Source organism: Filicampus tigris, chromosome 14, assembly GCF_054856515.1.
Source record: "Filicampus tigris isolate MCC_2025a chromosome 14, RoL_Ftig_1.0, whole genome shotgun sequence".
Lineage (NCBI taxonomy): Eukaryota > Metazoa > Chordata > Actinopteri > Syngnathiformes > Syngnathidae > Filicampus > Filicampus tigris.
The window spans coordinates 8,371,277-8,395,906 of record NC_141230.1 but is presented as its reverse complement, the minus strand read 5'-3'; the positions used below and the strand labels follow the sequence as shown (position 1 = coordinate 8,395,906).

General features: G+C 39.3%; 2 protein-coding genes across 10 annotated transcripts; one reads left to right on the top strand and one right to left on the bottom strand.

Moving 5' to 3' along the window:
• On the top strand, nucleotides 1–18,128 carry LOC147136204 (glycerol kinase-like). 9 transcript variants are annotated; one of them, XM_086052118.1, is made up of 22 exons: nucleotides 3–206; nucleotides 331–433; nucleotides 556–633; nucleotides 5,939–6,012; nucleotides 6,207–6,313; nucleotides 6,443–6,520; nucleotides 8,530–8,609; nucleotides 8,764–8,901; nucleotides 9,091–9,200; nucleotides 9,766–9,832; nucleotides 12,111–12,146; nucleotides 14,312–14,379; nucleotides 14,463–14,505; nucleotides 15,040–15,120; nucleotides 15,202–15,280; nucleotides 15,413–15,509; nucleotides 15,662–15,746; nucleotides 16,097–16,217; nucleotides 16,533–16,676; nucleotides 16,775–16,861; nucleotides 16,949–17,017; nucleotides 17,300–18,128. In XM_086052118.1, exons 2-21 carry the CDS (start codon nucleotides 413–415, stop codon nucleotides 17,014–17,016), a joined length of 1,662 nt encoding a protein of 553 aa, XP_085908244.1. In that variant the 5' UTR covers nucleotides 3–206; nucleotides 331–412; the 3' UTR covers nucleotide 17,017; nucleotides 17,300–18,128. The 9 variants fall into 9 exon arrangements, with proteins under 9 accessions (XP_085908252.1, XP_085908244.1, XP_085908243.1 ...); XM_086052117.1 differs by having other exon boundaries at nucleotides 3–433; XM_086052120.1 differs by having other exon boundaries at nucleotides 3–433; nucleotides 16,949–17,063.
• ddx18 (DEAD (Asp-Glu-Ala-Asp) box polypeptide 18) lies at nucleotides 18,126–24,107 on the bottom strand. The gene is made up of 14 exons (XM_086052116.1): nucleotides 23,922–24,107; nucleotides 23,374–23,556; nucleotides 23,130–23,285; nucleotides 22,416–22,551; nucleotides 22,182–22,282; nucleotides 21,857–22,056; nucleotides 20,905–21,019; nucleotides 20,595–20,734; nucleotides 20,363–20,524; nucleotides 20,130–20,282; nucleotides 19,041–19,154; nucleotides 18,915–18,971; nucleotides 18,669–18,846; nucleotides 18,126–18,499 (listed from the first exon to the last, which is right to left on the bottom strand). The coding sequence occupies exons 1-14, from the start codon at nucleotides 24,025–24,027 to the stop codon at nucleotides 18,354–18,356; spliced, it is 1,947 nt and encodes a 648-aa protein (XP_085908242.1). The 5' UTR covers nucleotides 24,028–24,107; the 3' UTR covers nucleotides 18,126–18,353.
• Between the last annotated feature and the right edge of the window lie 523 nt (nucleotides 24,108–24,630).

Sequence of the window (24,630 nt, the reverse complement as noted above, 5' to 3'; positions counted from 1 at the left end):
GTATGACTCTCAGCAACAAGTTGACGTGACTACGAGGACGCTCCAGCGACTAGCTCGACATGAAAATTAGCTTAGTCTAGAAAAGTGGTGACGTTCTTTTTTGGGGGCGCTCTCACACAGATTGCGCCCTGGGTTGTCGCCCACATTAGAAAGAATAATAATAAGGGCATCTACTGAAGGGATATAGAACAAATGAATACGTTTGGGTAAATGAATAATGATAATGAAAGCAAGAGTATGTGTGTTTGGTGTGGAAGATCGCCATGAACATCGTTCCTCTCAAAGTTCCGTAACACAAGTCAAACAGGAAGAGTATTTTCTGCTCCACAGACTTGCTTTCAACGTAGGTGGTGCCTCTTCCACTGAGAGCTGATTGGACAAAATGCGGCCAACGCCTTGTCGTGACTAACCAATGGGAGCGTCGCTTGGACAGGTTGGGTTTCTTTCCAAAAATCCCGCCTACTCGCAGTCCACTCCTGCAAAGTTGACCTGCTGTGCTTCAAAGGCAAACACGGGGCTAAATTGTGAGCGCCAGCGTTGTCAATTTTCCATCAGGCCACCAGGAAAGAAAACACAGCTATGGATCCGCTCGTGGGTGCTATTGACCAGGGAACGAGCTCAACGAGGTTCCTGGTAAGTGACGTGGCAGTGTGGCAGCATGTTCATGTTTTGACAATGATGCAACGCACATATGTACATATACATATATGTATATATTTACGTATGTAGTGTATGTATATGTGTATATGTATAGGTAGCATACTGTATGCATATAGGCGTGTATATATATATATATATATATATATATATATATATATATATATATATATATATATATATAACAACGACAGTTAAGTTCAACAACAAATAAAAACACTTAGCTTCATTAAAAAGAACTTGGAATTAAAACAAATCTAAATATCAAGCAAAATATCAATATATCAAGTACTTTATGATACATGAAACATGGTGACAAAAAAGCTTTAATCTTTTTTTTGCACTACGTTCTCTATCTAGCTTTTATTTCTGTACTTCCATTTTAAATGTCTTTAGTTCTTTGTTTGTAAATTATTCTATCATGTAAAGCACGTAGCGTTACCTTGTGTATGGAATGCGCAATATAACAAACTGCCTCGCTGTGCCTGTAAATAAACAAATATAAAGTTTAATAATGAGGTCTTGAAATTAGGTACAAATGTGCAAAAGTTTTAATGAAAAAAAATCTTAAAACGTAATCCAAACATTTAACCATTTTATATTTCTAGTCTAGAGACTATTAATCTTTCCTGGGGCACGGGGGTTCCTTCTAGTCACAGGGCCAGTAGTAGTTGTTCAATTCGCTTTTGCCTTGGACAAGCTTTGGATTGAAGTCTGATTGGGTAGATACTCACTTTCTCAATAGGGTTAGTATAGTGTGTATGAAAGTGATTCTTCAAAATAATGCTATTTAAAATATCATACAGTAAATTTAGGACACTAATGCTTCTTAAATACTTGCCTGGATGATTTCCGATAACACTAATAACACATCGGCATGCAAATTTATATCACTTGTTGATTTTTCCCTCAATACTAGCTTGCAGTGCAAGTGTTGTATCAGCTTCACCGGGTTTGTTTACGGTAAATGATTTTCATTAATTTGATCAGATTTTAAGTGGTGAAATCCTTTCAATTCCTATCAGTTGTGTACTGAAGTGTGATGTTATCACCTGTCAAAAATTAACTCTTTGTCTGTGGAGTTGGAGGTCTTTTTTTCTTTTAACCATTGTGGCCCCCTGTCTTTTTGGATGTTAGAACAGGAATAAACAACTGGACTGCACTGGACTATGCACTCAAAGTGGCTCTACATTAATTTTTGAGCTGAACAGTTTTAAAACATTTTTTTTAAAGTTTTTAATTTTTTTTAAAAAAGTGTTCACCACATCGCTCAAGAGCGCCTCCAACCCCAAGACTGTACTTATCCACCAGAGAAGGAGAGAGAGCATGGTCCTGGCTTCTTTCCAGAAAATTAGGTTAAGAAAATTGTCTTTCAGGTAAAACAGGAAGTACACTACTGTATATATTCACCAAACAAACCTCTCTAATTTGTTTAGAAACGCTATCAGCATAATCAGGCATGAAAGATTTCAATGTATGTCGCCACTACAACACCAATCTCAAAAGCACACAAACATTGTTTTTTTCCCATAAGAAACATTGACAGTTCATATGAAGTGGTTGAGGATTTAGTCAATCAAATTTGTATCCTCACAAAAATATGGATATATTCAACACACAAAAACACATTTATTTAAGATTTAAGATGGACTGATGCAAAGTAGAAAAGTGTTGTGTGGTCTGACGAGTCCACATTTCAAATTTGTTTGGGAAATTTGGGATGCCGTGTCCTCTGTGCCAAAGAGGAAATGAACCATCCGTACTGTTATGGACCCAAAGTTCAAAAGTCAGTATCTGTGATGGTACGGGGCTGTGTTAGTGCCAATGGCATGAGTAACTTACACATCTGTGAAGGCACCATTAATGCTGAAAGGCACATAAAGGTTTTAGAGAAACACGTTTCCATCGAAGCAACGTCTTTTTCATGGATGCCCCGGTTTATTTCAGCAAGACAATTCCAAACCACATTCTGCCTGTGTTACAACAGCGTGGCTTTGTAGTAAAAGAGTGCGGGTACTAAACTGGCCCTCCTGCAGTTCTGACTTGTCTCCCATTAAAAAAGTGTGGCGCATTATGAAGCGTAAAATATGACAATGGAGACCCGGGACTGTTGAACAGCTGTTCAACAAGCAAGAGTGGGAAAGAGTTCCACCTACAAAGCTTCAACTATTAGTGTCCTCAGTTCACAACGATTTATTGAATGTCGTTCAAATAGTAGGTGAGGTAACACAGTGGTAAACGACAAGACCATGTCCCAACTTATTTTGGAACCTGTCGCAGCCATAAAATTCAAAGTTAAAGTGTATCAGTTTGAACATCATCTTGTCTTTGTAGATTATTCAATTAAATGTAGGTTAACATGATTTGCACAACATTGTATTCTGTTTTTATTATGTGTAACACAACGTCTCAACTTCATTGGAATTGTGTTTGTATTTTTACAGGTTGAAGTGGACCAGAGTAGGAATGTGCAAATGAATTCTGGTGAATTGGTTTCCATTTCAAACACTAGGTGACACCAGAATGTGTCAGACCAAGCAAGGAAACAATATGTACTACAAGGCTTGCCTCCCCACTATGACGTGGACAGGCTGAGATGGAAAAACAAAAACATGTCATCAAAAATGGGTGGGACGATTTGTGGCAATAATCATAGCAAAAAATACCTTACATCACTACAAATTCTTCTAGGTAGGTGAATTTTAGTGCTGACATCCTTTTTACAGACAAACCTATAACCTATTATACAAGTGCCAATGTTCAGCCCATCCAAATGTCCCTTTAGTTGTGTCAATTCCGCACCTTCATGAAAAGTACGCACTCTAGGTTGAGACGGTGGACATTAGTGGGCGCATTCTCCCGCAGACCTAAACGTCTTTTGGCCAACCCTTTACTGGGTCATCAAGTACTGCGATAAACCCACAGAGCCCATATTAGTGTAGCGACAGAGCTAACCCAATACGATACACTAAGAAATGATTATATAACTGAGGTTTGTATGGTATGGTATGGTAGATGGTTTTACAGTATATGGCAATACTATATACTCAACAAAATATAAACACAACACTTTTGTTTTTGCTCCCATTTTTTATGAGATGAACTCAAAGGTCTAAACCTTTTTCCACAAACACAGTATCACCATTTCCCTCAAATATTGTTCACAACCCAGTCTAAATCTGTGATAGGGAACACTTCTCCTTTGCCGAGATAATCCAGCCCACCTCACAGGTGTGCCATATCAAGATGCTGATTAGATACCATCATTAGTGCACAGGTGTGCCTTAGACTGCCCACAATAAAAGGCCACTCCAAGAGGTGCAGTTTTGTTTTATTGGGGTGTTCTGGAAACTCAGAAAACCTGTCAGTACAGTACAGTACGGAAACAGGCTTGTGTCAGCGTTTCCGTCAGCAAAACTGCACAAAACTCTGACAATGTATATTTGACTAAAAATGGCTTCTACGACTTGGTAATATTGACATGACTACCTCAGTGACCAATTCCTTCACCCACCTGAGTTCTGTGTGAAAGTTCATCTGATGAAGTTAAACTTTAACTGACCTGATTGTTTGTAGACTCACTGCAAGACTTAAAGGGGAAGTCAACCCAAACATTTTTTTTCCAGAATATGTTACCAGCAGGCCCACTAGTTTAAACGCGGCATTCTGATTAATTTTGCGTTTGTGGAAGATAAATTAAGCAGCAAAATGCACTAGTTTTTAGCCATCTCTGGGGGCGGCCATTTTGTTTTCTGTCGACTGAAAATGACATTGCAACTGCTCACAACGACCAATCACGGCTGACTTGTTTTCTGAATCTGAGCCGTGATTGGTCGTTGTGAGCAGTTGTGATGTCATTTTCAGTCGACAAAAGACAAAATGGCCGCCCTCAGAGATGGCTAAAAACGTGTAGATTAACACTTATTCCACAAATGCAATAATTATCAGAATGCCGTGTTTCAACTAGTGGGCTTGCATAGAACATTTTCTTGAAAAATGTGCGCTGACTTCCACTTTAAGTAACATCTGCAGTCATAAAAGCAAATCACACACACAGTGATCACAGTTGTGGCTTTTAGACAGAACTCGCCGAAACTGGACAAAGTGTGCTCTCACACCTCACACAGACATTGCGGCTTGCCGTATTAAAGCAGCACTGGGCAAGAATTCGACCTTAATAAAATTTTGTTCACAACTCTTGATGAAACATTGACTTACAAGTAGTTGAATGGGACTTTTGGGGGGGGTCTGTATCGTTTTTACTGGCACTAAGCAACTTTGAGGAGGATGGGAGGAACCCTGGCACAAAAACAAACAAATGTCCTGAATTGCTTTACAGCACACTGACTTCCTTCTTTCGCTACAAGGACGTATGTCGATTCGAACGTGTACGCACTATTACTGGTGACATGGCAGAAGCCCCAAAACAAACAAAAAAAACAAGTATTGTTTGAACAAAATTAGATTAATTATCTCATCGCTATTCATCTTTCACACAGCCATACAAATAGAAATGTAATTCATGCCAGTGAGAGCTCAGGATTTCACATCACTACGCGCTGGCGCGCATGGGAAATGTGGTTGACCTTTGTCAAAACACTACCGCTTTTGTCCATATGGTGCCGCTATAATCAACAAAAACCGACATATTTCACAGTGTTGCTCTAAGATAATTAGATGTGTGGCAACAAATGCTTTCAAGACAGAGCAAAATGGGTAATGAGTCTCGCATGTTAAACTTCACACTCTGGTCACGGTTGGCAGTGTTTCGCTTCTGTTACACCTCTGGTACATATAAGTCAGCTGGCAATTTCCTAGAGTTACATTTGAACAAGGTGAAACAAACTATGAAGAAGCTCACACACAGTTGAGATAAGTATGTTAGGACCGGAATGGAGAAGAATACATTACGACATCACTGCTGCCAGAATTGTGGATTTAGTAACTAATGGCACAAGGATGCCTCTGTCAAGGGTTTCTCAATTTTTCCAGTTTTCATTGTAATCTTTGACAAAACATGTATTGTGGGTCACCTGTCGGCGACATAGTGAATGCTGGCATTCTTTTTATGGAATATTACTGTTTCAAGGTGTCTGTAGCTGTTGCACCGGTTGGAGGGTAATCGTATTATTATCGTAGAACAAATGCTCATTTAGAGGATGTCTGGAGGATTCGATGTACATTACAACTTCTAACATTACAAAACAACAATATATTTTGCTACTTTTTATTTGGTTAGTGAAAACCATTTGTCTCTTCCTCTCTTTAATCTCGTTCACAGGTGTTCAATGCCAAGACAGCCGAACTAATCACTCACCACCAAGTAGAAATCAACCAAAGTTTTCCAAAGGAGGGGTGCGTTTAAATCTTCACGATATCTGCTGCTAAACACTCAAGCCAATCAATAGAAATACTGTGGTTTACATAAACTCTATTGTTTGTTCCATGCATAAATTCATTCTCTATCCTTTTTGTGTCTTGGTTACAAATGTTCTTTCATGTCAGTATATTAGAAAGTTCTGACACCTGTATTGCATTATTTTAATCAGGTGGGTGGAGGAGGATCCCAGGGAAATAATGCAATCAGTCTATGAATGTATGGAGAAAACGTGTGAAAAACTTTGCCAGCTCAACATTGATATTAGCAACATTAAAGGTAGGTGAAAATGCATTCACTACTGTACACCATTCCTCTATAGAGGATGAATTCAATATTGCCCAGTTTTTGAGAAAGAATAAGAGTAGGGGTAGTTTGTTATTTACAATGATAATGTTCTTTTATCAGCGGTGGGTGTGACCAATCAGAGGGAGACGACCTTGGTTTGGGACAAAGACACTGGAGAACCTCTCTATAATGCCATTGGTGAGTTTGTGCAGCATGTCTGACATTCTCATTACTACATGACTTGACCCGGTTAAACATGGATGGGCCAAGAACATCTGCTGTTACTATTAGTAATTATAACTGTACTATACTGGAATGTGGTCTGTATCTGGATCAAGGTTATTAGAGTTAATGAAAACTAACAAAGTAAATTGAAAAACATTTTCGTTAATGAAATTAAAACAAGAGGACTTTTTAAAAAATGATAACGAACAGAAACTACATTTTCTGTAGCTAACTAATAGAAGAAAAGTAACTATGATTATAGCAAAAATGTACTTCAGTTTCATCTTCATCAATTTCGGGATTGTTTTAAAATATATGTATTTTTGTATTACTGTTCGTCCTACAGAAACTGGAACAGTCAATTGGGAATTGTAGTTTACTTTGACCTTTTTCCTTTTTTAATCTTGAACATCACAGTTACTTCATATATTTAAAAAAAACAACCCTAAACTAATAAAAACTTAAGTAAAACAAAGCTTTGCAGAAAGAAGAAAAACTATCAAAAACCTGCTCTAAAAACTAATTAAAACTAATAAAACTGGCAGATAAACACAAACACAAATGGAAAACAAATGTAAAAGTAGCTTCTCAAATGTGGAATGTCATGACCTGTTTTTTTTTTTTTTTTGTAGTATTACTGTTTGTTTGACGACTGAATGCACAGATTTTTTTTTGTGACAATTTAAATAAATCCAAATGCAAATTGTGTTGTGAGTTGCAGGGGGGATTTAGACAGTTAAAACAAATTAACTTTTTTTCCCCAAGTATTTATTTCAAGTTGTTTTGGGTTGTCTGGCCAAACACCATCCCCCAAAATATTTGCACTGAGTTAAAAAGGAAATTATGTCATCTGGAAAATGGCTCAGCACATAACAAGGTTGCATCATGTAAGTGTCAAGTGTCTTGCGTGCTTCCACTATTCTATGTAGCAGCGATGCAGCCTCAGATCGGAGTTCAAGGAAATCTTTCAAGAGAAGAGATTATTTTATTTTTTCCCGCCAGGCCTTTAAAAAGCAATCCGTTTATTTGCAGCCTTTTCGGAATGTGTTCACTATTCATGGTAGCGGCTGCTGCAGAAAAAAAAATATTAAATAAAAAATTGTAAATGTTTTATGCTCCTCTGTTCAGCATTTATTTGTGTTCCAGATTTCATTTTTTGTTTCATGCCCTGTTGTGATATATCCATTGGTTTAATCAGCCAATGGGGAAGTTATGAATGGGCCCTGTAATGGCAGAAATTCTGTTTATCCATTAGCTTCAATGTTGGTAGTCGAAGGTAGTTCTGACTTGTCCATAGTAGCGCATCTTATTCATGATTTGGATTTCTTTGAATTACTCACACGGACTCAAAGTTCCTTTTTTGTCTTCTTGTATTGAAGGTTTTGTAATCCAACAAAGGGAGCAATGTCATTCAGTACAGCAGTTGGATAACATGTACTTAGACTACGAGAACGGTCAAAAGCTGTTTGCTTCCATTACTACCAGCACACTGTATAATAAACATTGTTTGCTATGTTACAACTACTGCAAGTACATTAAATCTTTATGATGACAGAAATTGAGATATTACTTTATGATGACAAAATTGATGACAGAATTGATGACAAGCATTGGCTCTCACAGGCCCTATTAACCTGGCAAACACAGATCCACGCAAATATATAGATATAACCAGGAAAACCAATAAAAGCAATGCTACAAGGTTGTGCCTGCTTGACAGGATAAAATGTAAAGTTTCATAATAAATCACAAATGTTTGTGTTGTTGCTGTTGGTCGATGAAATAGATTGAAAAGGAGCTGTAGTCTGTTTCCCTTGGTATGCAGTTGGTGTCCTAATAATTATTTTTCATATATTAACATCCCTTGGTAGAAAACATTGTTTATGTTCTCATTGTCTTTACGCTCAATTCATTCTGAACACTTACGGACATCCGATAACATATTTTGTATCCGTGTGAGTTAATTTCTCTTCACTCTTTAGTTTGGCTCGACCTACGCACACAATCTACAGTGGAGAGACTCATCAACAAAGCACCAGGCAAAAACAAGAATCACCTCAGGGTAAGTGTGATAAACTAAGAGCCTCTTTGTTTTTTCTTAACATTTCCTTAACGTTTTAGAAACAGTAGGCTAGAATTTGTCTTGTTTACTACTCTTGAACATTGTTTTTGACTTCTCCATTTTCTGGGTATCTTCAACACTTGTGACAACACAGCACAAGACGGGCCTCCCGATAAGCACCTACTTTAGTGCAGTGAAGTTGCGCTGGCTGCTGGACAACGTAGACACGGTGCAACAGGCTGTGCGAAGCGGGCGCGCCATGTTTGGCACAGTGGACTCCTGGATCATCTGGGTATGAGCCCGCAGCATCAACCATCAATCAAACAGAAGCAAAACAAATGGCAAAATGACAGTAAAAATGCAACGCTGGCCCAGTGTTGGAAGTCATAATCCCAAGTGTCTTTTTGTATATAGTTGACTAAGGATAAGAAATTTGAAGCTCTGTGGTACAAGTACAGTGTTATTGTGGTTGGTTCCTCAGTGCCTGACAGGTGGCAGGAACGGAGGAATCCACTGCACGGATGTTTCTAATGCCAGTCGCACTATGCTTTTCAATATTCACACCATGGACTGGGATCAGGAGCTCTGCAGGTAACCATGACGCACGCATACTCACTATGTAATATGTGCTAGCTTGTCTAGTTTGGATAAACTGACTCGAGTCACGCTATCAGTGTGAACCTCTCTCTGAATGTTCTGGAGTACGGGACTATTTCGATTCCAGTGCCGTATTGAGCAGATTGATGCTATCTGCGTCTTTGTACATTTAGGGCTCACTATTTGGGACTGAATCAGTGCCGTAGTTTTTCATTATATTTATTCAGAATTGCTTCGAGACAGAATCAGTTAAAAAAAACAAAAAAGTCCACACAATTGAAGCCATCGTTGAATTAACTTACGTATTTGTTATTAATCACATTCCTAATTCGGTATACTGCGTGTCTGATTGGTCAGCTTGACTTTTTGAGTGACCTTGACCTCCTAAATCTTCAAAACTGAATAGGGTTTGTTTCTGCACTGATGCATTACAAATCAAAAGGAACACCATTACCAAAAGTCAAAACACTACTACTGTACTGTACTGTACAAACTTGCTTACAGCTGCTTGATTCCAAAGTTCAAAGAAAACACACATTTCCTCTTTTGCTGCTTTTAGTTACTTTGATATTCCAATGGAACTTCTCCCCAAAGTCAAAAGCTCCTCTGAAATATACGGCTGGATGGTAAGTTCTGTTATTTATAAGATTTTACACTGAAACAGATCATACATTCATGCACTGTGGTTTAGTCTTTGGAAGGAAAGGTTTGTTACTTAAAATGGTGTGTTTCTCTTACTTAAAATGGTGTGTTTCTCTTACTGATGAACAAGGGCACACCTACACTCAGCAATCTGTACCATACTCAATGCGTTATGTGATTTCATGGAAGTAAATACAAAAAGTCATTGTTTGCTTATATTGGCGGCAACTACCAGTTTTCTTTCAAACATAGTATGCATTTTAATTGCTATATCCAATGTCACTAATGTTCATTCACACTTGCAGTATGTGACATCATCTAGTACTCCTTTTCGGAAAAAGTAAAAGAATGTACCGATTGGTGTTTTGCACTCCATGATACTTAAGCTTCCATAGCCTTCGCAATAGCATTTTTATGATCAGAACACAAATAAGCATGAATAGCTTTTGGATAAAGTCAAAACGTGAATAAACAGTGTTTGTGAAGTATTGTATGAGTTCGAATTTGAAAAGAAACCGCTGTCTTTTGAGCATGTGAAACTGGTACTTATGATATCCCAATGCTTTTTTGTGGGAATTTTACCCCTTGATTGTGATTTTGGTCCATGCAGAATTGACAAAATGGGTGGTACCCTACTCTGTTAATGAAAGAAAAAAAAAGCGGTGACGGAAAATAAATTGAATCTGACAAAAGCAATGATAAAAAATTTAAATTGAATGAAAGTGAACCAATGAAAATGAAAAACTGAATTATATATATATTTTTGGACAAACTTATCAAACAGGCTTGGACAAAATTGATGGTACACCAAGAAAAGATTGAAAATAATTTGACCATTGGGACAGATTCGCGTCAATTAGCATCACGTTTCTACGAACTTCAGTAATTTGGCCTATTTAACTCATTCATTGCCATTGACGTATTTATTTATCTTTTCAGTTCAGCCATTCAATCCCAGTAGTTTTATTTTTTTTTTCAATTTTTTTCAAACATTCGGGTATAAGAGGGTCTGAAAAGGTATGGCAGTGAATGAGTTGAAGGGTGACTGTACTGTAATTTTTAGTGACATGTTTTTTTTTCTTTTTTACCACACTAAACATGGACCAGAGGAAGTGGAGAGAGTTGTTTTAGGAGTTTAGATTAGAAAATTATAGACAATCACGCTCAAGGGAAATGCTAAAAGACCATCTCCAACAAGCTTGATGTTCCTGTGGTTACATTTACAAATATTTTTAACATCAAGCACCCTTCAAACCTGAGACAACTGGAACAGCTTGCTAATGAAGAGTGGGACAAAAATATCTACTAAGAGGTGCAGAAGTTTCATTAAAGGTTTCAAAAATAATTTGATGGCTGTGATTGCCTCAAAAGGTTGTGCAGCAAAATACTAAATTAAGAGTACCATTTCCAGGCCTGTTTTATGAGTTTGTCTTTTAAAATAATCCTATTGAACCGCACAATTCAAAGGTAATTTTTCATTCATTAGTTTTCATTAAATTTGTATTTATTATTACTTTTTTCAAATTCAAGTTTTTTTTCTGTGACCACAGTTGAGTTTTTCCTTCAACAGTACTTCCAAAATTATTCAAATTCAACTCAAAACAACAACTTGAAAGCAGAAACTTGTACCTGTTATGTTTAAACAGGACAATGATCCCAAACATGCCAAAACTGGTTTCGAAATGGATAAATTCAAGCAACCTTCCAGAATGGCTAATTGTACATTTGTGAGCTTTTCTTGAAAAGAATGCCAGTGCCAAGAAACGAATCAATTCAAATATACTCTAATAACCCTGCCAAGAAGAATATCCAGAAAGAATTATGACAGAGGCCTGTTGATGGATAATGGGAAATTGTCTGGTCGAGGGAAAATGTTCTAAGAACATTTAGCCAATTCCTGTACAGTACTGTATTAGTTGGGGTCAAACTGTATATTTGTAGACCCTGCGTGGATTAGAGAAACTTCAAAATAAATTCTAACATGTGCACCCACTTCTGTTATATAAACATACATAGTACAAAAAAATATGTTGTTAAATCAATCCACACTTGTAAAAGTCTGGTTCATACATCATTTCGACCAAAATTAATATGACATTCATATCCATTATGAGTGAATGTGAACTTCAAAGCCTATGCACTGTATATACAAGGCAATACTGTATTTGAAATGTAACATATACGTACCTACCTTATTTTAAAATCATATGCATATAAAGAGCCTGGAAAATGTTAACAAGTCTGTTCATGTCCTCTCACCAGAAAACAACCAGCCTTCAAGGAGTACCAATCTCTGGGGTAAAACCTTCCAAATGTTATGTTGCTAAATGTACACTTTCTTTTTTGTTTTTTCTGTTTTTTCGGGTGCTTTAGTGCAGTGATTCTCAGCTGTTGGGTGGGGACCCAAAAGTAGGATTCATTATGGTTGGGGGGCAGACAGGTAACAAAAACTGACACTGGTCCTTGCTTTATGATGGTGCCTAATGTAAAGATGATTGTTTTATATTCCTGGGTTTTGATACTGTATTCACTCACTGTAATTCAGACTTCATCATAACAACCATGAGTCAGAAAGGTAATGGTACATGTATGTACATGTTCATGGACCATATTAAAGCAGCACTGGGCAAGAAATCGACCTTAATAAAAATTCTTCACAACTCTTTTGATGAAACATTGACTTACAAGTACAGTGGTTGAACGGGACTTCAAGCCCTGAGGGGGTCTGTATCATTTTTACTGGCAAAAAGCAGTTTTGAGGAGGATGGGATCAACCCTGGCACACAAAAAAAATACAAATGTCCTGTATTGCTTTACGGCATACTCACTTCCTCCTTTCGCTTTAAGGACAGCTCAGGATTTCACGACACTACGCGCTGGCACGCATGGGAAATGTGGTTGATTTTTGTCCACATTGCGCCTCCATTAGTCAACAAAAGCTGACACATGACAAAGTGTTGCTTTAAGTAAGGGACTTTTGCCAACAAGATGCAATTCAAATTTTGTGGCTGTATTTTGGATAGTCGTGATATTTAATTTTACTCTATTTATTTATACACTTGCAGTTGTCATGTTAATCTGCAGTTTCTTAACAGGGTGCTCCGAAAGGCGTTTTGAACATGAAAGCATGCAGTTATGCTTAAAGTGAAAATCAACCCAAACACATTTTTTCAAGAATATGTTCCTAGCAGTAATTTTCAGTCGACACTAGTGACAAAATGGCCGCCCCCAGTGATGGCTGAAAACTGGTAGATTAACACTTATCCCACAAATGTAATATTCATCAGAATGCCTTGTTTCAACTTGTTCCATAGAACATATTCCTGAAAAATATGTTTGAGTTGACTTCCTCTTTCAAAAACAGAAACCCCAATGGAATTCTTTCCCATTCTTACTTGATGTACAGCTGCAGCTGTTCAACAGTGGGTTTCCGTTGTCATATTTTACGCTTCATAATGCGGCAACGTTTTCAATGGGAGACAGGTTTCAGGACTGCAGGCAGGCCATTCTAGTACATGCACTCTTTTACTCTCAAGCCACGCTGCTGTAACACAGGCAGAATGTGACTTGGCATTGACTTGCTGAAATAAGCAGGTATGGACGCACACAAAGTGAAATTGGGGATTGTGTCATACATGTCTGACTATAGCAGCTAAGCCTATTGTTAACTTAAAAATGTGGGTTTTAGACAGTATGAAATTTTGGGTCCCACGGCAACAGCTGTTGAGAATCACTGCTTTAGTGTGATTCGTGATCATGATTTACATTGTTGCCAAGCATACAGAGATCAGTAGTAAGACACATTCACTCTGTTACACAAGTTACTTTTTGGATGAATTGTACTTCAGAGCAGTTTTAATGCAACATACTTGCACATTTTACTTTTACTTTAGTATTTGTGTTTTGAATAAACTCTACTTTTACTTGGTTACATTGAGTTACATTCCATTTGCTACGTGTCTTTATCCATTTTTATTGCTTGCGCGATTTACTTGTTTTGGTTTGTCAGAGAGACTTCTGCCCCGGGCACTATCACAAGTTTTTCTTTGACCAAGCAAATTGAACAAGGCAGTCACATGACCAGACATGTGCACACAAAGTCCCTGAGGCCCCACAGAGAATCAACGTTTTGAAAGTGTCCCATTAACATGAAGCATTGCAGAGATAACAGAGCACACATAGCATGCAACTTTCAGAACACCCATGGCCATTCAATCAATGGTTACCACACATGCTCCCCAAAAAAAACAGCCACACTTGTGTCATGAACTGTCATCTGTCTGCCTAAAATTTTCCATAGTTTCAAGTATCTTTTTCGTGTTGTTTTTGTATTTTTTTATATTTGTTTTTATTTCATTCATTCATGTTTAAGATAAATATAAAACTGGATTGTGTTCAAATGACTCTTTTCATTTTGAGGCTTTTATAAATATTGACCAGATTATGCTAATTGTTTTTATCAGTGTCTTGGTGACCAGTCAGCAGCCCTGGTTGGTCAGATGTGCTTCAAGGACGGCCAGACCAAAAACACGTTCAGTATATTATTTGTCTTCTACTGTATGTTGTTGCAATTGTTGCTGTTTTATTGGATTTTTTTTTTATTGTTATGTAAAGGTATGGGACAGGTTGCTTCATGCTCAGAAATACAGGGAACAAGGTACGTAATTAACAGAAGAGGAAGTCAACCCGAACATATTTTTTTTCACAAATAGTTCTATGCAGGCCCACTAGTTGGAACAAGGCATTCTGATAGATATTGTGTTTGTGCAATAAGAGTTGATCCACCAGATTTTTATCCATCTCTGGGGGCAGCCATTTTGTCGCTTCTGTCAACTGAAAATGACATCCCAGTGTCTCCGGGGTCAGGTAACGACCAATCACAGCTCACCTGTTTTCTGAAGCTGAACCATCATTGATCGTATCTGAGTCCTGAGAAACTGTGATTTCATTTTCAGTTGACAGAAGTGACAAAATGGCCGCCCCCTGAGATGGCTAAAAGCTGGTGGATTTTGCTGCTTAACTCATATTCCACAAACGCAATATTAATCAGAATGCCTTGTCCCAACTAGTTGTCCTGCACGGAACATATTCTGGAAAAAAAATGTTTGGGTTGACTTCCTCTTAAATGATAATGTTTTGTGTCATTCCTATTCTGCCTTTTCTGTATTTAACGTTTTTGCAATTTCGCCAGCCTGTGATGTCAGAGCACGGCCTGCTGACCACAGTTGCCTACAAACTGGGAACAGATCGGCCTGCTTGCTATGCACTTGAGGTCTGTGAGTGCTTTGAATGCCTATGCTCAGTTATCACATCTAGCTGTTACTCATTTGACCGGTTTCTGTCTTGCTGGCAGGGCTCAGTGGCCATTGCTGGGGCAGTAGTTCGATGGCTCAAGGACAATATGGGCATAGTACAGTCCTCGGCAGAGATTGGTACGGAGCTTGAAAAATCAACATGCTCATTCAATTGTCTTTGTTGGAGCTCCTTGTCTGCCTGCCATTTCTTTTTGTACTTGAAAATAACATTCCGTCACAGTCGTGTTTTTTCTCTCACCTTCATTTCAGAGAAATTAGCTGCCTCAGCAGGGACATCTTATGGCTGTTATTTTGTACCTGCGTTCTCCGGGCTCTACGCCCCATATTGGGAGCCCAGTGCACGAGGGTGAGATATATGCAGCGTTTACTGTGATTTGACATTGATTTCAAAATAAGACAAAATAAGGTTCCCTATTTTTGTGCAGCCTTATTTATCAAGCATACAAATTGGTCTGGGCCAATGTAGTTGGGCTGATCTCTTTTCTCTGTCTTTTGCAGAATCATCTGTGGCCTCACACAATTCACCAACAAGAGCCATTTGGCGTTTGCTGCGCTCGAGGCTGTTTGCTTCCAAACCAGAGGGGTAGTGATGAGCTCTGCTGGACTTTCTCAGCCGTTACTGTTTGACAAGGGCCACAGCAGAATCTTTAACATCTAAATTATGCTTTTCATACTATGATAGATTGTATGTTGGCATATATTCAAATATCAATTTAAAAGCAAGCTGCATCTTAATAGAAAATGATACAAGGAAAGAACGTGATCTCAGCAACCAGATTTAGACCCCTTTCAGCACAACAAACCATACCACTTGGTGGAGTAATAATTATAAAATGATCTTGATTCTTTTCTCTTAAAAGCAGAGAAAATCTGGCATACAAGTGGCATGGCGTGTGTTTCAAAGCTACGTTGTGTGGTCTGTTTGTGTGTCAGATCCTGGATGCAATGAACAAGGACAGTGGTGTCCCTCTGGTGCAGCTTCAGGTGGATGGAGGCATGACGGCTAACAGATTACTGATGCAGCTGCAAGCCGACATTCTTGGCGTGTCTGTAGGTACGTCTTACCTTGCATTTAAAAGGATCCTCCACAGTTTTTACAAAAATCTTGTCAACAAAATATACTAAAATGAAACTCATCGAAAAACAAAATATGTCTTTATTTTATTATATATATATATATATATATATATATATATATATATATATATTTATATTGTCTTTTATAAGCGTCAGCTCACTCCAATGCTCAACAGGATCACTGAGATGGCTTAACAGTTGTGTGAAAGTGCGGTTGCTGTGTCACAGCTTTTTGTGTGTGTGTGTGTGTGTGTGTGTGTGTGTGTGTGTTCCCTTGGTCATGGTGGTCCAGTGAAACCGTCGATGTCAGAGACGACAGCTCTCGGTGCTGCCATGGCAGCAGGGGCCGCAGAGGGGGTCAAGGTATGGAGCCTGAGCCCCAGTGACCTTCCTCACATCACTTCTGAAAAATACGAGCCTCAGATCAACTCCGATGGTAAGAAAGAAAAACCCTAAATAAAAACCTGTGAACAATTTAGCAAGAAGTAGTCATCCTAAAATCAACTCACCCTATATTTGCAATCCTCTCAAAAGAGAGCGAGTTCCGCTTTGCTCGCTGGAAGAAGGCTGTCCAACGATCCATGAACTGGGAGAGCACAGATCCAGCCTGCGGTGACAATGGTAGGGCATCTTCATCTGTCCTGCATATGGACCGGCCATAAGAGTGTGACTCTTTCTGATTTTCAATACTTCCTCTCTTACGTCCAGGTTTAGCGGTCAACGGCATCCCCTCTGAGCTCTCTCCTCCACCCCCCCCAACCAGATTGGACCCCTAAGGTCCGGCATTTGCTGCTGCTTTGCTCCTTATTTTTTGGGCCATCAGGTTTGGATGTCTGCAGATCATAGGTTTTTAAGGCCTAAGCGTCATAACCAAAATATATGTGATGCGCCCAATTCTTCTAAGGAACATCTCACAAACCTGCAGAGATCCTGACCGATGTGTTGCACGATAGAACACTGCTGCATCGCTGCGTCATGTCTTATCTCATGCCAGATTCCGAGTCATTTTCAAAAACTTTCGGTCGCCCTCATTAATTATCCTTTTGTTCTAACCCCCAGATAACCAACAGTGACCAAAATGTGGCACGAGTCATACATGGGAATGAAGGTTGAAGGTGCTAGATGCAGCCACCTCAGAGCTGTGACGTTACTCTCACCATCGCACGGATCCAAGTTGGAATGAAGAGTGGAAACTGTGGAGCAATGAGAATACATTTTTCTCTTTTATTTGGAAAAAGGGGAACACTTGAAATATACATGTTGAATTTTCTAGGAATATTTTTTTTTCTTTCTCTCGGGTGTAGTAACTTTTTGGGGATTTGTGGTCAGAGTTGTACTCCAAGAGGGGTTAATGGTGGCAACTCTGAGCAATTGAGATGAATGTGTATTCATCTGAACCTGAATCAGGAATGTTGAATAGAAGGAATGGAAAATAAATACAAAGTAATTTGTATGCGGAGTTAAAAGGCATAATGAGATTTAATCCAAACTTTTTACAACACGGGAAGACCAGATGTCACGATCAACTCCATCATGTGGAATACTGAGGGGAGCATCCAAATAAAATTAGTGTTGACATGCTCATTGGAGACATTTTGATAAATGTATTACAGCTCAATAACTTTGACTTGTAATATGTTGATTAGTGTTTGTTTTTTTTAAGTACATTTTGCTGTCGAGATGACTGATGAAACTAATTTATTAAGTACTCTTAACTTTGCGTGTCGCTGTGCAATTAGATTGACAAGCTTTTAGTCATCTGATGGAATTTACAGATTCCTGTAGTAAAGTCTTTTTTTTTTTTTCACCATTAATGCCTCCAGTGTCTTATAGACGTAATATCTCAAAAACGCACAACAAATAAAGTCATTTTTAATATGCAATGTCACATGAGAATATTTTAATTCAATGTACCAGCGTTTTGTGAGCAAACGCATGTAGTCACACAAACATGGAATTCTGCAGATCTATATATAAAATATTCAGGAAATAGCAACAAAATACAATTCCTACAAATGAAGGAGAAAACAGGACTTTTCCCCATAAAACATAAGTGAGCTGTTTTTCCATGATACTCTGACAAGGAAACAGTCCAGGGATTTTAATCATCCGATTAACGGGAGAACTGCCTTTTGTCATTCCGGCCTTTGTTGACATGCTTAAAGATTTTGGCCTTGTGCACATTCTTGGATTTCTGGTAACCAAAACCACCGCCGCCGCCTCGCTTTTGCAGCTTTGCACCTTTACTGCCGTGGACGTCTGAGGAAAAGAGCTGGGTTAAGGGAAAAGTTGAATCATTTTACACAAGAAGTGGTACAAACCGTGTGTGATCAAATTATGCATGCAAATGTGGAGATGTTTCAAGATTAGGACTAAAATTCAAAATCACTGCCGCATTTTACCAGCATTAAATGACAGAAAAGGATACTGAGGTCAACGTAAGGTGGGACTTTGAATCCAAACGACAACGCCACCATGAGGAGGTTAAGCGTGTTAACGCTGTAGATCTGCTTGAGCGAGTGAGAGTCGTAAGCCCTCACGTAAGACTTGTAGGCCTCTTGGGCTGACTTGTGAAGATAGTAGTTCTTCTCAATCAGTTTCTCCAACTAAGAAAGAGAATTTTAACTGATGTCAGAACATTACATCTCAGGTACTCAAGCACTCGATTTCTTACCTGGGACTGGATATCGGAGATTTTACTCCAGGAAAACTCAAACTCACTCAAGGGGACCTGAAGAACACGGCATGTTTGCGTTAGTCTATGCTGTCATGAAGTGTCAGGCAAGCTTGAAATATTTACCTTGGCTTGCTTGAGGAAGCGCAGGAATCCAAGCTCCTCGGGTCTCAGGATGAGGAGTGCGTGGCCCCTGCCATTGATGCCTCGGGCCGTTCTGCCCACTCTGTGGATGTATTCCTGTGGGCAGGAAGTTAACTTTGTAAAGTACATCGATACGGACTTTTTATTTTATCATGAAACAAGCTCTTGTACATCCTCCTTTGCACTGAACTCTTAGGAAAGGCAAGTCCTATTAGGTAAGGCGTTGTTGGGGGGGAGGTTATTTGGATACATTCAATCTATTTTTGTTTTGTCCTCATTTTTAATAATTATATAAAAACAAAGGAGGGCCAGAGTTTCGTTTCTAAAGCGGTGACAAAAGCCTAATTTGAAGGCAAGTGGCTACGTGCCAAACTCCATCATTAACCATATGAAAATGCAGTAGTTAAGTCATAATTATAGGGATGTAACGATTCACTCAAGCTTCGATTCAATTTTTAAAAAATTGCTACCATGCTTGTCTCTGTGCACTAGTGTGGTTCTGCTGCCATCCACAAACGCAATATGCAATGATTTTTGGTGCAAGCGCATAATTTGACCTACACATTCAAAATGTGCTATGCACCTGGAATGAAAAAACGTTTCAATACATAATTTTCTGGATGAATTTAATCATATTTTCGAATCGATTAATCGAGTTCTCAAATAAATCGATTTTAGATTAATCGTTACATCATTACATAATTACATCAAACATTGCTATGAAAAAGACTGATGCCACAGATCTGAAATTATTAAATAAACGTTGACGTGTGACGACATTCTTATGACGCTATGCAAACTTGTTCATTGTGTGCCATTTGTAACCCTGAAACGTATGTTGGATGGGTACCATGGTAAACACAGTATTATTATAAAATGCAAAAAAAAAAAAAAAAAAAAAAAGAAAAAAAACCATTTGTCGACAATTTTTACAGAAAACTGCACACATTAGACAGGCAGGTAGGTTGGAACTGATCTGAAGGCGCGCATCTTACTGGAACATAAAAATTGATGCACATTACACGGGTGTTTCTGCAGAAGAAACCTATAGTGTCATAATCATCATCAGACCTTGGGGTCATCTGGGGGGTCGTATTGGACGATCCAGTCCACCTCTGGGATGTCCAGGCCTCGAGCTGCAACGTCGGTGCAGAGTAAAATGCCAGAGTCTGCGTTGCAGAACTGGAAGAAGGTGGTGGTGCGTTTGGTCTGCTTCTGCTTGCCCTGAGCGGTGGAGAAACCGGCATTGACACAACTGCTTCGACAGATGACACAAGCGACAGAAAACGTGTGTCGCCGCTTACATGGATGGCCATTACAGGGAGGTCGATGTAGTTGAGAAGCTCATAGTGGAATTTGACAGACATGCAGGAAGAGAAGAAGACCATGAGCTTCTTCTTGCGGTTCTTCTTCAGGAAGGTGAAGAGCAACAAGAAGCGCTTCTCCGATGGACACACTACATAGCCCTGCGGTCAACGAGACAATCATGAAGCGGCAGCCCGGCCACATGAGTATGCTGTCATGCCGCCGTCGTACCTGCTCCAAACCATCTACCGTGGCGGTGTCCTTGTTGTCATCCACCCCGACATAGAGAGGCTCTTTTTTCAGAGAAATACGAGCCAAGTCCTCCACCTTACGAGTCTGTGTCGCGGAAAACAGCATGGTCTGTCTTTTCTCTACAGAAAAGATGCACCGACAGTCATTTACTTTGAAAGTCCCATTGATAAACATTTGTCACTGAACTTTGTAATAGGTGTTAGAAACACTGATAAGCATAACGAAGAAAATAGAAAAGACAGAAGTCAGCACATTCTAGGGAAATCACACACACAAAAAAAAAACATACTGGGAAGAAGCTTTATGATCTGCTTCAGTTCCTCCTCGAAGCCCACCTCCAAGATGCGATCGGCTTCATCAATAATCAAACACTGCAAGTTCTTGAACATGAATCCGGGCGTGTTCTAAGGACACAAATGCACAGCAAGGGTAAGACTGGTAGAGGTGGGCTGATGAAGCTTTTGAGGCCTTTGCCATCGTGACTTATAAAACAGACCACACTGGGGACATCTTGTGGCCAGCTAGAGTCAAAGCAGCTACAACCCTCAGAGTGATTCGATTGAATGTTCCCATTTTAATGTTTTTTTTAATGCCCCAAAAAAGTTTTCTTCTTTGTCACCATAGCACTCCGTACGACCTCATACGTCATCAGCACGTGATTACATGAAGGAAACTATACATAAAGTCTCAAGCAACACCCCCCGCCCCAAAAAAACAAAAGAATAAATACAAGCGTGGCAACATGTTGAATTGTGATTCATCATAATGGCATTTGCAAGGTACGTTTGGAGGTTAGTTAAATCATGGGTGAGATGTTATGGTTGTCATAGTTCCAGAATTGGCCGCAATTTTGCACAATGCCAGTAAATGGCGCTGTGGCGCCATCAACAGAGAGACAGTCTGGTGTTTTGGGCTTGCGCCGCTCTCCTGTCATAGACTTATTATAGTGGACTAGAACAGGCTAAAAAGCGTGCTTATGTGGCGGCCATGTTGGCAGAGGTGAAAAGGAATATGGAAAGCATGCATATTAAACATCACCATAAGCACGCACCTCAAAAGGAGCATGTGGTATCACCTCATTCATTTTTATGGCTGTTTTCTTTACTCTCCAGTTGTGTACACATCTCTCTAACATGCAAATTTTGGCACAACATACAGTTGTTTTTTTTGGTAAAGCCCTTTTCGATGGCGACTATATTATTACTATGTTGATATTCTCGTATAGGTAGATCCGAGCTCACCTGGAGGTGATCCAGCAGACGGCCTGGTGTCGCCACGAGAATGTTGACACCGTTGGACAGTTTTTGGGCCTCGGCTGATCGGTTGCTGCCTCCCATGATGAGGCCATAGGTGTGCACGTGGTGGGTCATCAGTTCTTTCAGCACACCGTACGTCTGCATTGCCAACTCGCGTGTCGGAGAAAGAATCACGACCCCGGTCCCTGAGAGAAAGAGGGCAGACAAAAACTTTGATCAAAATAGACATACGATAAGTAAAACCCGCACAAAAATCAACATCGATTGCATTGTGCAATATTAAACATTGGATAAGGTGAAGGGTCATTACCATTCCTGGGCATAAACTTCAGTTTGAAGATGAGCTCTATGGATGGGATTAGGAAGGCCAGGGTTTTACCACTCCCTGTTTTGGCAGCAGCCAACACATCTCTGTCCACCAAAACAAAAACACACAATCAACAAATTCTACATTAAGAATAGCAGCAAATGATTTTTATTTATTAAACATAGAGTGTTTATACAGACACATGCACACATGAATGGCCATGAATCGGATGCCCACCTTCCCTCCAGCAGAGGACGGATGCTTTTGTGCTGGATGTCAGTCATGTGCTCGAAGCCCATCTCCCTCACTCCTTTCAGCGTGTTTTCACTCACCATCTCCGCCAGAGAAGCAAAAGACGTGTCCTCAAACGCTCCTGACAGAAAGACCGATAGATTAGAATTTCAACTGTATTTCATAAAATACATTTAACTAGAGAGGTAACAACAAATTAATACAATTGATAAGTGCTGGCAACGGATTTCATCATTGAGTGTTTGTGTCGCGCAACGTGCATTTGATTATTAAAACAATCTTTAGTTGTAGCCCTGCATTTAAAAATGTAATAAAACATGAACTAATAAAATGTGTACTTGCAGTTAGTCTTGGAAGAGGAATCAGGGGTGACGCCTCATCTCAAAGACAACCACAAGAGTCTATGTACGCCTTGACTGACACCCATTTCATGATGGAAACATTGAGTGGGCAACACTTAAAGGCAACAGTATTCACATCTAAACCTAAGCATGCTACATTGTTTGCGCCTGTAGAAAGTTAGTGAAATCAGTGTCACAGTTGTACATTTTTGAAACTCGCAATATAAAACAGCAGAGTGCAATTTCACCACCGCTTGATTCAAGTCAGCTGGGCATTTCTCCTGCTCACCTGAGAGCCTAGTCTGGATAACCGTTTTAGAGATAAAAAAAAAATGCATGAAATGTGAATGGAAATTACCTGTCAAGCCAGATGGTAGCTCAGGTTGATCATCTTCCTCAACATCCCCCTCCTGCTCCTGCAGTTTGACATCCTCCTCCTCCTCCTCCTCTTCCTTCATCTCACCGCCATCTTTCTCCCCATTAACTTGGTGCACCGTTTTGGGCTTTTTATCAGCTAAAATAAGGATTATAACATCCATTTGAGCAAAAACAATGGTGCATTTTTAGCGCAATTGTTCCTTACAGTTTCAGAGTTGTGTTACCTGGTGATTCAGCAGTGAGAGGCGCCTTTCTTTTCTTTTTTTTCTTTTGCTTTACAGAACTTCCCTGTGCATCTACTTGAATGTCAACTGGCTCGTCGCCCTGCTTCCGCTGTTCCTGCACGACATTAGTTTCAGCTTTGCACGCTTCTTGAGGGCATTTCTCCTCCACTCCGTCCGACCTCACTGCGGAAAGACTCGTAATGTGAATTTACAACAATATTGATATACATAACCTCAACTACATTGTTATTGTTGATGTATTTACAGTACAGCGCTTGAATATAATATACATTACTTCCTTCCGGATTGGTTCCGTGAAAATTTAAAACCACACACAGCTGACTGTTTCCAAAACCTATAATTTACATACCTAAACGAATACAATGATATGGATTACGGGCAGTTACGAGCTCATTTACGAGTGAAATCATAACATGTTTACTTGTTAATTACGATTAGAACTCATGCCGCGGCAAGCTAACGACGCTAATGAAGCTAACAGTCGCGGCCAAGAATTGAAACGTCAGACTTTGATGATCATGACTTACCAGACTCTTCGTCCAACGTGTGCTTCTTGAGTAGCTTGCGCTCTTTATTTTTTTCATTTCTTTTCTGGATTTTCTTACGGAGAAGCTTCATCTGTAAATCGGCCATGTTGACCAACCACACACGTGTAAACGGGCAGGACAGGACCCTTGATCAAGGAGCAATCTCAGAATTGCCTGAATAAAAATGTCAAGGACCCCACAAGGTGATGTGAAAAATGCCCTATGGGAATTCTAAGAACGGAATAAAAAACTATCATGCAACTAAACAAATTACAATTCCACATAACATTTATCAATTGTACATCATATGTGAGTATAGTGGGATATATTTGTACTGTATGTTGACCAAATTTCGATTAGGTTGGGGTCCCGAAGAATTAGAACTGATGCCTAAATGAAAAAAAAAGCTGTTTGAACAATAAGAAAAAATTGGAAATTACAATAATAAATAAAAATGCATATCGTCGCTGTAAGGCACAGAACTGAGGTCTTATTTTATATGATTCAGAATGCCGTGTTTCAAATAGTGGGCCTGCTGGGAACATGTGTTTGGGTTGATTTCCCCTTTTAATTTGAAAATGTAAAATAATACCATATCTGTGGTGAAAAAAGGATAGCCTACATTTTCTTCATGAAACATTGAAAAGAATCACCATCAACAGTCATTTACTAATCAAAGCCCCAAACTGATCTTTATCAATGAGCAGAC